Raw genomic sequence first — 12,226 nt, 5'->3', positions numbered from 1 at the left:
CTTCTGGTCAAGATCCAGTGAAGCACTGGCTTTCAGGATCTTGCAGAACATGTTCTCCCTCGTCCGCTTCTTTCTTCTCTTTCGGATCAGGCATGCCGCAGGTGTGGAGGGGGAACCCCTCAAGGCTAAAAGGAGCAGCAACAAAAAAATCAGACAGATATCATTGTATTTATAATCACAACAAAAAGCGAAAGATAAGGGAGGGGAGTGCTGAACTTATTCCCATAACATTGTAAAATCAGACCTGCTTATTGACACTTCAGGTTTGAATGCCTCTGCGCAGCACTGTTGCCTAGCTGCCACACCCATGGTGACTATGGCCTGCTGGGGGGAAGAGGAGGAGGGAATTATTCAGTTGCATAAAAAATAAAAAAAAATCGGCCCACAAGTACAGGGCAATGCACTGAATACTAGCACTCTTTTCCAGAGGCGGTGGTGATTTTAGCCGATATCTCATTCCTGAGGATAACAAAGGCACACAGCATAGCTGCTGCTGGGCATCCCCAAGCCACTGGACCCATACGCCACTAGCCTGTTTACTGCAGTGATCGTCATAGTGGAGTGGAATGGGACAGTGTCCTACAGAGGAGGAAGAAATAAGGCAGCCATCTCCAGAAACCTTCAGGAAAGGATTGCGGAGTTCCTCCGTGAAAGATCTCAACAACAACTCTCAGGAGGATACAAGGGACATCCCTATGTACATAAACAAGCTGCTTCACATCTGTCTCCCACCCTCTCCCCCGGCTTAACCCTACAGGGGAATGAAAAGCAGATGATAACTCTACCACTGTTTGTTGTATCTCTCTCTCTTCTCCTGGGAAGAAAATGGAAAGCAAGTATCTCCATCCTGCCAACATGGGGCTGGGTCGGGTGCCATTTTCAGGTTTAAGGGTGAATGCATGCACACACTTACCCAAGGTTCCTGCCCCTAGATCAGGGTCATCCATGCTTGGCTGGCAGGACTAGAATGAGATGGAGTCTCAAAGAGATTCTGGCTCACTGCATAGCTGGAGCACCTGCCATGTGTCCCTCCTCCTCACTGTACACAGCAGGGGTATCTTTCACATACTCCGAGGCAGCCACGCTGGTCTGAGGATGGCGGTGGGGGTCTCCGACAAGGATGGCATGCAGCTCATTGTAAAAGCAGCAGGTCTGTGGCTCAGCACCAGACTGACTGTTGGCTCCCCAGGTCTCGTGGTGTGCCTGTTGCAGGTTCCTTCATTTTCATGTGTCACTGCTGCTGATCCCTGTCGTCCTCTTTCACCTGTATCCACCCTCTGTGCAATCTTTTCGTAGCGGTCAATGTTTCTACAGCTGATCCGTAGCTGTGCCTGCAGAGGCCCTTCTCCCCACAGGCCCAAGAGATTCAATTTCTCCTGTCTGCTCCAGGCAGGAGTGCGTCTAGAATGTGTAGCCAACAGAGTGGGTTGGGCAGTTGCACATAACAAAGGAGAGCTGTTCGGTGTGCTCACCAAGTGGGATGATCAGGAAAAAGCCCTTTCGAACATATGCAGGTGGTTTTAGGGTGGGGGGGGGAGGGATGATGACGGGTGGCTTACAGTCTCCATGACCCCCAGAGTGGTCACTGTTGGGCACAGTGGGGCAGCTGCTGGAGGACTGTTAGCATCAATGTAGGTTGTGCAGTGTCTACGCTTGTTCTGCATTGACCGCAGTACATCGACCATGGCTCAGTGCCATTCAGGGAGGTGGTTTTACTGTGTCACCGTAACAGGATGCCAACGTTGGCAGAAGACAAGTTTGAATGTAGACACATGCACAACTCTGTCGACTCAACAAGACAACTTACGTCAGCCTCACTTTGTAGCGTAAGCCAGGCCTAAGAGAAAACCAACCAAATGACACTAGAGCTGTCAGGTTTTTCTTGTTTGTTCTTTTTTTAATATCATAAATAGTTTGGTACAATCAATATTTACCTACGCTGGGAACACTGATCACTCATCCCAGGAGGTGGTACATTCTCTATGCTACAAAAACCTCCCGAACAGACCAGGCTATCATGTTTATTTGGTCCTCACTGAACATATAGGGTGAAAAACCTGGCCCCACTGAAGTCAATGAGAATTTTGACATTGACTTCAATGGGGCCAAGATTTCACCCATGGGTCCCGAGTACCTTTTCCACCACTTACAATGAAACTTACACAATTTTTAAAAATCTTGTAACACCCGTGTACCTTACTTAAACTGCTCAATAACTCTATATGATATGAGCTAAGTCAATGTCTAGGATGTCACAGGGAGGAAAATCTGAACTACAGGCACTAGGCTCCTATAGCCTCCCAGAACAACTCTCCCCTGGAGGCGAGTGCTGCTGGGGTGGAGGAGGGTGAGAGGACACGTCACAGCCATCCATACCAGCTCTCTCAGTTAACCTCTCTAGGCCCATCCACCCAAACATCCCTGTCACCATCTCCCAGCAATATCCCCACAAGCTCCAATCGCATGGTTCCATGGGTCACAAAAGGCTGGGATTCAGTAGTTTGTGGCAAGAAACTGCAGGTGGTTTTTGGGCAGGGAGTAGAAAGGAAAGGTCAGGAACTATCGCATTAAAGTTTAAAAAAAAAAGAAAAACCAAAGCAGACGGCCTTATTCATATGGAAATGCTCTTTCACACATCATCTGTGCAGACAAGTGTCACATAGCTTACTATCAGCTGCATCTATGGGGTTTCCTGACCTTAGGGCAATGGTTTCCAAACATTTTACTAAGATGACCTACCAACTGAATTTTGTGGCTGTTTTTTGCAACCCATCACTATACATATATTATACAGAAACCCCCATTTACTATTTTTAAATCCTGTAACGGTGCAACAGTAGGATAGATTTTGTATTAAACTTCATAAAAACAGTATTGTATTAAGAAAAAGTTGTCACATGGGGTACTGCTGTCACATGGGTACTGCTTGTCCAAACCAAGGCTGGATTAATGCATAGGCAAACTAAGTACATGCCTAGGGCCCAAATTCCTGTGGAGAGGGGATCACCAAAAATCATACAGCAGTCTCCTTCCCCTCCACAGCCTCCTCCTTGCTCTGCCGAGGAGGCACAGACCACCTGCAGCAGCACCCTCCAATCTGGTATCACAACCCAACTTGCTGTAGAGAAGAGGCACCGGCTGCCTGGCTATCATAATGGATGGGTGACCAGGCCAAAACCCAAGTGGCGTTGTGACCCCATGTGCCAGGTTGAAACACCTGGAGTGCAGAGCCAGGCCCAGTCTCTTGGGACAGGAGCCGCTGCTGTGCGGTGAATGCGGGGTGGGCTTGCTCTCCAACACCCCCACCCCCAGGCCTCCCCTCTGCTCTGGGCCCATGACTCATTCAGAATCTTCCTATGACCCACTGGTGAGTCAGGACCCACAGTTTGGGAAACATGCTTTTGAGCACTGCTTAATGCTGAAATGATACAAGGAATTGCAATGACTAATACAGCCCAAATACTGGACTTCTGAAGAACGTTGGGCAAAATACATTGTGTTTAGTACTTGTAACTGGTACACTTAGCAAGAGCAGACAGGTTTCAGAGTAACAGCCGTGTTAGTCTGTATTCGCAAAAAGAAAAGGAGGACTTGTAGCACCTTAGAGACTAACCAATTTATTTGAGCATGAGCTTTCGTGAGCTACAGCTCATATACATCTGATGAAGTGAGCTGTAGCTCACGAAAGCTCATGCTCAAATAAATTGGTTAGTCTTTAAGGTGCTACAAGTACTCCTTTTCTTTTTTCAAGAGCAGACAGTTACTGAGTCTAATACATAAGCCAGCATGAGACTAGTAAATGCTGGATCTCACTGTTTGTAGCTCAGCCTTGGATAGAATCTTTTCCCCAAAACAACATAAAATTCTTGCTTTGTCCTCTGGCATAGGTTATCTGAACATTGTAAGGCACAGTGCATGAAAGCTTGTTTGTATACAATGCAATCGGCAGAAGAAGCTCCTTCCTGACAAGACACTGGAAGAGGAGTAGGGAGTCAGTTTTAAACACCATTTATTTAAGTTACTGTTTTAGCATATGAAGACTCTGGCATGTATTTGGCCACAGGAGACCCTGGTGCTCTCTCTGGGATGATCCAAGGCCCACTGAGGTCATCATTAACTCCAGTGAGCTTTGGATCATACAATGTGACTTCATCATCGAAATAACAGCCAGTCAAGATACTTGATTGTCAGCCCAGTCCCTAATAAGTCAACAGATGAACTACTGCAGAGAGGAAAGAGAGGTAATATAGGAGATACAAGGCAAATCAAATTAAACCTACAAATGGTGACAAACCAGACTGCTAAATGAAACAAAAATGAGAAGGAGAAAAGGTTCAGATTTCTTGGGAATTATCAAATCACTGTTATTGAACATGCACTGTGCATTGGTTACAATAGCAATATTAAAAATTTATTTATGACCTGGCAGCTCTTTTGAAGTAACCCTCCTGAGGTTTATCCTGAGCTGAAGTTAAAAAGATTTGAAGGCAGACAGCATAAGCCTGAGGAGTGAGGGTGGGGATAGGAGGGAGAAGAGTGAAATAGATAGGAGAATGCGGTGACTGTCTATGTTCATAACTATTGGTCCTCTGATTATGAAATTCATTAATATTGTATCTGTGTAGCGAGAGCCCATAATGGCTGCATTTTTAATATAGTTAAATAAATAGAATATAAAAAGAGAGAAAAATGAAACTTCACTCCAAAAAAAAAAAATGCATGTCATTCAGTACAAGGATAATTTTTTCCTAAAAGAAGAGCAGTAATTCAAGAATTACAGTGAGGTTAATTAAATGCACTTGCCTGCTTCCCTCTAAAGCTAATCTGTTCACTACTAAATAGAAAAACATGGCCAACTTCCTTAACATCACTGTTAAAAGTTAACATATGTATGTATACTTGGCACTCAGTGATCAGTATCACATGCGATCACATTGAAATAATCCGCATTACACTCACAGATTTTATAGTTATACCAGAACATAAACATTGCTAAAGCCTCCTCCTGCACTGAACTGTTCAAAGGCCATCACCCTAGCTGCCATAGGCAACGTGTTCTGTTTGAAGCAATGCAGCAGCAACATTAAAGTGAATTTTTAAGAATCACACTTTGTATTTAAAAACACTTCTCAAATAAAAAACTGAATTCTACTCATGCTGTATTTTTTAAAAAAGCTAAAATATTCACTTTTTAAAATGAGACATTTACTCAATTGAATAGTACCATTTGTGACAAAACAGAAGTTTTACATGATGTGACAAGCATATAAATATTGTGTGTGCGTGTGTATGTGTGAGAACAAAAAAGGTATGTTGACATGCAGTTTAACAGGATGATTTTTTCCTTTCAAAGAAGTAAATAAATAACAATGGCCCAGATGCTCCAAACTGCTTCATGCAATGCTGTTTGCAGGATCCAACTTTATGTTGTTATATTCTGGTCCAACTGTAATTTTCTTGCGTCTCCTTTCATTGTGTACACAAAAGAGATGACCTTCATTTCCCTACTTTGAGATGAAGGCACATCTGGTTGTCACCAGAATGTGTTACACAATGGCATCCATATCTATTACAGATTGCTTCAAGTGTCACTATCCAGTAGAGTAACCAGTGGCTCCTGAGGGAGCTCAGTTACTCCAGTAAGTGTTAAATTACTTACAAATACTTCATTTTTCTGTTAATGTCTGGCAAGACACTCCTAACAAATGCATGAGTGGGCTTGCCCTTTTGTTTTTGTTTTTTAAACTACATCCTTGCCAGCAGTTTGTAGCAATGTCTGAGCTACTATGGAGTCAAAAATCCTTTGACACTATTTCCTCAGCTAATTAGGCAACTTTGGAACTTGACAAATGATTCATAATAGGGTCACCGCTATTTCATCAACAGGAACCCTTCTTCTCTCCCAGAAAGGCCTTGTGTCACAGTGACTTGCATCCCTCTCACTAGAGTGTTGCAAGTGCAAGGCCACAACAAATGACCCCTATAACTTTGTGTTAGCCTGGGGAACAAGGGAAAAGATGTGGACCCAATTTCAGATCCACCTTAACCACATGCTGAACTTTCACTAAACTGCTGGCCTGAGCCCATATGGGCTTCAGATTTCTGTACAGTTGCACATATATTGTTCATTTAAAATTTGTGAAATTAACATTCCACTATTCAGAAAAGCATGGATGAGACAGCTTTTTGACTGCACAGGGAGAGAGACAGACATTGTTTAAGCAAGATGTGTCAGAAAAGAGAAATAGTCTTTTTTTAAAAATTGCAATTTAAAAAAAAAAAAGACAGACAACTGCATAATTTAATGCTGATCCTGGCATCCTTTTGCTTGGGCTCCATTCACATGTTCACCCTGGTTTGTAGTCACATACTTCTTATCATACATTAACACACCATCAGCAGAAACATCTTTCAGTTTATGTGCAATTCCTGCTTAAGTACAAATCCAAAGAGCTCAAATATCAGTTTGGTGTCAGGAATTTTTTTGCATTTGCACATTCTTCAAGGCGCACACACACACACACACACACACACACACACCAACTTTCACATTCTAGGAAAGGGCCAGGCTGCCACAACATGGCAAACTGCAAGTACGACTGCATGGGACATAGTTGTAATAGATCTTGCAAACACATATTTAATACAAAAGGTCAATACATACGCTTAACTATATCAGTGATACTTTATAATGAAGTCAATACACGTTGATTGTACTGTTTTTCAAGTACACAAATTACCTCATCAGTCCTAGAAAGCTGACAAGTAATTCTATGTCGTTTTCATGACTAGTACAATAATTCACAGGTCTTTAATAGCATAAGATACTTAATTTTTACAACATAGTCAATTATCTGACTGGGGAAATGTTCACAATATCCTAATGCAGAGAACGGACTAGATAACCCACTAGTGCTCCCTGCCAGACCAACTTATTTCATTAACATTTCTTTATAATCTAGCTACAGCTGTAATTCATTATTAAATGTCTCGACCAGATCTGGCACGGCCATTCAGCAATTCTAAAGCACTCCAGTAGTTTAGAGAGCTGTACTGGCATCCTCACCTCGCATCTGGCAGGAAGGTAAATATTACTATTTATTTTTTACAGACAGAGAAACTGAGGCAGAGAGGTTCCGAGAACTGACCAAGGCCACACAACAAATCACGGCCAGAGCTAGGATTAGAGCGCGGGAGTTCCTCGCTCCCAGCCTTGTGCTTACTGCTGTACACCATTCTGCTCCCCCAGATCTATTATGATTGCTTCCTTGTAGTATCTGACTGCAATTTAGTTTACATTGTGAAGTCTGAGTCTAATCTTTAGATTTCTAAGAGAATGAAGTATTTTTACAGTGTAAATATGCTGCAAAAACAGCAACAAGCTAACCCAGAGTTCCCTGGTGAACATGGCCCCATTTTAGCCCAGCGAGAGTGCACCAGCGGAGATAAAGTTGCTTGACCTCAGATCCACACCTCTCAAAATACAAATGTGCTTGTTGCTGTGGGTAATGCAGTGGGCGGCTCTTGGAAAGCCACCTGCCTTGGCTTCCTGCTATAGCAGTGGCCCCTAACGCAAATGGACATAGGAGCAACTCATGGGGATGGGGCTACAGGCCCAGGCAGCAACCCACAGGCCCAAGCTTCTCTCCTCTGTTCCCAGCACTCAGCTACATTGCAAGAGCATATGCATCTGGCCTTAAGTGCAACCAAGTAGATGCCCCTATTCTAAGCAGTCTGTAGCCTTTTGTTGACTGGGAGTCACAGAGACCGTAAAAAGAGGGAAGGAGGGGGAAGTGGGAGGCAGAGATACACCAACCAGAGGCAGAAAAGGAAAGGAGAGAATATGAACAGAAGAAGAAGAAATGGCAGCTAACATATGTGAGCATGGCTGATGGGGACAAAAAGAGGTAACACTCCTCTGCCAATTCTTCACAGGAGGGAAACTCCACCAAAAAGTGGTTCAGGGCCACTGAGCTAGCCTATGCTGAATACTGAATTAGAGAGTTTAAAATAAATCCCACATATTGTCAGGATGCATTTGTGCATTACTTACATGTATGAGAAGCAGCTATTTCCCTATCTATGGTTCCAATTTTCAGCCAGATTCAACTGGCTTCTACCACTTGCATATGCAGTCACTGTAGCTCTGTAGTTCTGTGCCTAAACCCCCAGTCTGCAAACAAACAAAATCAGTGGCCACTTTTTGAAAATTTGTTCCTGTATGTAACCTGTCAAACACGTCAACATTTCAAGACGCCTTTTCATGCATGCACGTGTTAGGAGCTGGAAGATGAGACACCTTGAATTTTTCCTGTTGTGTACAAGATAAAGGCCAAGTGACTCGTGACTGAGTGCCCAACCTGAAATACTTTAAAGAGACCCAATTTACAGAAGATCGATGGCTCAGCACTTTCTGAAAATCAGGCACCCGTTTGCCATGTCTCAAGTTGGGCCCCCACAGAGCGAGGCACTGAAAATCACTTATGACAATCTTGACCCTGCAGCATAATCTATTATAGCCTTGTGTAAATCTTAAAGGAAAACTAGGGTCATGAGCATTAATTCACTTTGGCTTAGTGAAAGCTCAAATTACAAATGGCGTGTGCAAGCCCTGCTTAGCTAGCATGCTCTAAACTCAACATCCATCAAGCTCACAGCAGGTGACATGCTAGATCTGCCATTAAAAAAATGCTGATTTAATGTTTGCTGATGGGCTGCCAGTTTTCTTTTTACCAGCTCCTAGCTCTTATAACTCACCAGTAGCAAACAGTTTATTTATATTACAGTAGCATGCAAAGACCTCCATCAGTCACTGTCGTGCGAGGCATTGTACAAGCACCCTGGAAGACACACTCCCTGTTCTACAGAGAGTATCTAACGCATTATACTGGCATATGGGTAAAGATAACCAAGAAATGACTAACCCAGAGACTCTAGCAGACAAAACGCGGACAGAAATTCAACAAATGGAAGACCCCTAATGTTCACTTTTTAATTTTGTTCACTCTAAAACTCAGAAGGCTAAATGAGGCTTTGAGAGCTGGAGGGCACTAGTAAGGGGGCACACCCATACACCTACTGAGTGGTGTGGAGAGAGCCATTTGGCCTTTGCAATATGTAATACCTCCTGGATACTGGAGGATGGGAAAGGGTGCTGGCTCACAAATGCATAGGGTAAAGGGTGTGTAGGCCCTCTGACCTTTTGGGGTATGGAACATTTCAGCCAGTGGTGGACAACTTGCTTGTTCCTTGGGCTCCATAATGCTTTGCAGCCAGATGAGAGTTGTCTTCTATGGAAGTACTTTGCGTCCTCCCCAGGCTAGAGTGTACCCCTCCACAGGCCAGCCATAAACTGACCCCAAGCTGCACACTGTTTTGGTTTAAGTATTTTGTTTTTTGCAGCTCCTGAGAGTGAAGTTTCTGCACTTTAATAGAATTTCATCCTTCAAAGAAGGAGCGAGGAGACAGGATTACAATTAAATGGGTCATTCAGTCCGGAGCAACTCCACTGACTCTACACATTTTGGCAAACTTCATTGTGCAAAATTGAAGGCCAGTACCTCAATCAGCACCTTTATAGCCAACACAATGCTTACATTAATTCATGATATTATATAACTGATCCCAAACCAAAACATTTTCTATATGATCAAACACTGTGTCTTAAGTATTTATTTTTTGCTCTTCTCATTAAATAAAAAAACCCCACAACCTTCAGATGGGCTCTTTGAGTGCTTGGGAGAGTTGTTTCATCTAAAGCAATTTAGTTAATATAATCAACAAAATGCAAGCAAAATTAGACTTGGTTATGTATAGCCAGCCTCCACCTATATCCGCATCCTCAATTACCTTAACTTTCACTTCAAGTGCTCTTAAAAATGGGTGTGTAAAATGGCACCTTCTCACTCAGATCTGCTCCCTGGGTGTATTCAGCATTATACTTGTTGATTTCAGTGACAAAAATAAGAGTTTACTGCTCTTTACTCCTGTTAGTGCTGCAGAGCCAATGTTGCTAAGACTGAGTGAGCTAAATATTCCTCCACTCTGTACACACCATCCACAGAATTGCTTACTCAACTCCAAGTAGCTGCAGCTGAAGAAACACACAGCCTCATTTGGCCTGCAGAACCTTTATTACAGGTGATGAAGCACAGGGTGAAAAGGGCCCAGGCGTCACTTTGGGAGCCCAAGCTGAGTTGCTTGGCTGGCAGTCAGCAAGCTAAACAAGTGAGACAAAAACTACTGGGACACAATAAAAGTGAAATCCCACAATGGCAGTGCTGCAAAGTTACTTTCCACATAGAACCTCACTTTCATAATTGTCTTTTAAGTGGCTTTGCATCATTCTTGTGGATAGTCAGATTCCCTGGGAGTACTGTTACATTTAAACACAACACTGGGTTTCCATAAACTCTGCCAATAGGGATGGTGATTTTCCTTTTAATGATAGGCAGCGTACACAGTCCCAGCCTCAAAGAGCTTATGATCTAAACAGACAAACACAGAGAGAGCTGAACTGATTGCCTAAGGTCACAACAGATCAATGGCAGAGGAGAGACTAGATCCCAGATTTGAGACTCAGGTCAGCATCCTCTCCACTACACTGCACTGCCTTTATGTTCTGATATTTGTCCCTGAGCCAACAAGAGTCCTCATTCATTTGAGAACATTCTGCCATGCAGTTTACTTTACAGCTAGCAACTAATTAAAAACGTATAACTTTGCTATTTAAACACTATCTCTTCATAGTGCCTTATGCTCAATTCCCCAAACAGGTATTTAAGATGGTTGGTGCCTGGACTAAGTACAATGCTGGTTGTAAACTATAAATTTGCCATTACTATCCGACACAGTCTTTTAAAGTTCAAGCCCTAGCAGACTCAGAAAACAATCACTCAAAAATATAACAAAAATCAACAGGTGGTGTAGTAATATTTTCGTTTCCTGTGTTAGAGAGGAGGTCTGTTTTACAGGCACAGAAAAAACGTATCCTTGTTTCCAATCTGGCAGAACGCGCTGCATAAGAGACTCATTAGGTAAAAGCAGAAATGTTTAATATGTAGAACTCTCTCTCCTTCCTGAGGAAAAACTACTCAGGAGAGGTAGAGTGAAGAAAACTGAAAATCAGTACATGAGAAAAAATATGATTTCTTATAAACTTTATCAGTACACTCTTGTGATGTAAAAAAATTGTGTACTCTCAACTTAGTAGTTCTGTTTATACAATCCATTTCCAATACCTTTGCTGTATGTCTTCTAATGTATTAGACAGCAAAATCACGTGCCCAGGAAAGCCAAACTCCTCATTTGCTAGTTCTAGCATCTTCTACAGTAGCTAACAGAATACCTGCTTATTGTGTTATTAGCATACAAGATCAAGGGTTTGATACCAACGTACCAAATATACTTGACTAAATATTAATTTGCACCTTTCCATTAGTGGACATTGGTATTGTATATGCTCCCATAACAGCAAGGAATGCAAAATGCATACCTGTAAAGAGTTATAGCTCAAAACATACAGTACTACGATGACTGCAGTACAAAAACCCAGATTTAAACAGATTATCTAAGAATCAGGTAAAATATTTTTACATACATTGTACATATTCAAGTTGGTAAAAAAACAATAATTTTAAAAGGTTTTTTATTCAAAAATTTTCATACTACTATTTATGGAGAAAGAATTATTCTTGCCAAACAACCAGATAGTTCATTAACAAATAAGGAGCTATAGTAAAACAATTAGGGGCATATTCTAATATTTAATCCAAAATCCCAATAGTTTAAATGGAAGTTTTGCATGAGCATCAAGGGGGATACTACCACACATTTACCCACTATACTTGTTAGGGAAAAATTCCAGCAATTTACGTTTTTTTTATACTACTGCCTAATTAGGTTTATTCAGTGTTTTAAATGAGGAAATATTAAAGAAAATACACTTCAGTACAATACTGTTTAAATGCTGAAATTTAAGAGAACAAAGAACATAAAAAATTTTATTAGATACTTACAATGTGCAAGAGCTTTAGCACATCCACAAATCTGTTAGAAAAGTAATAAAAAGCAAATAATTACATTTGAACTGCAGAATTAAAATAAACTGAATAAGTATTTTGAGTTTAGCATTAACACCTACACTTTCTCCGAGCTCATGATCTCCTTGGCAATATGGTAAACTTTCGTTTTCTTTCCAGCTGCTTTGCTCTGCAGATAAAATTAC

The 12,226-nt window shown here is 42.0% G+C and overlaps 1 protein-coding gene across 2 annotated transcripts in view; it reads right to left on the bottom strand.

Annotated features, from left to right (window-relative positions):
* FGD6 (FYVE, RhoGEF and PH domain containing 6) overlaps window positions 1–12,226 on the bottom strand; it is a 105,005-nt gene that overhangs the window by 49,895 nt on the left and 42,884 nt on the right. For both annotated transcript variants that reach the window (XM_075124278.1, XM_048835541.2), the window contains exons 4-5: window positions 12,143–12,210; window positions 12,018–12,048 (exon numbers count right to left, since the gene is read on the bottom strand). In XM_075124278.1, the coding sequence (XP_074980379.1) occupies window positions 12,018–12,048; window positions 12,143–12,210 (99 nt within the window). The remainder of the gene's footprint in view (window positions 1–12,017; window positions 12,049–12,142; window positions 12,211–12,226) is intronic.

The sequence above is a fragment of the Caretta caretta genome, chromosome 1, assembly GCF_965140235.1.
Source record: "Caretta caretta isolate rCarCar2 chromosome 1, rCarCar1.hap1, whole genome shotgun sequence".
NCBI lineage: Eukaryota > Metazoa > Chordata > Testudines > Cheloniidae > Caretta > Caretta caretta.
This window is presented reverse-complemented; position numbering and strand designations above follow the sequence as displayed.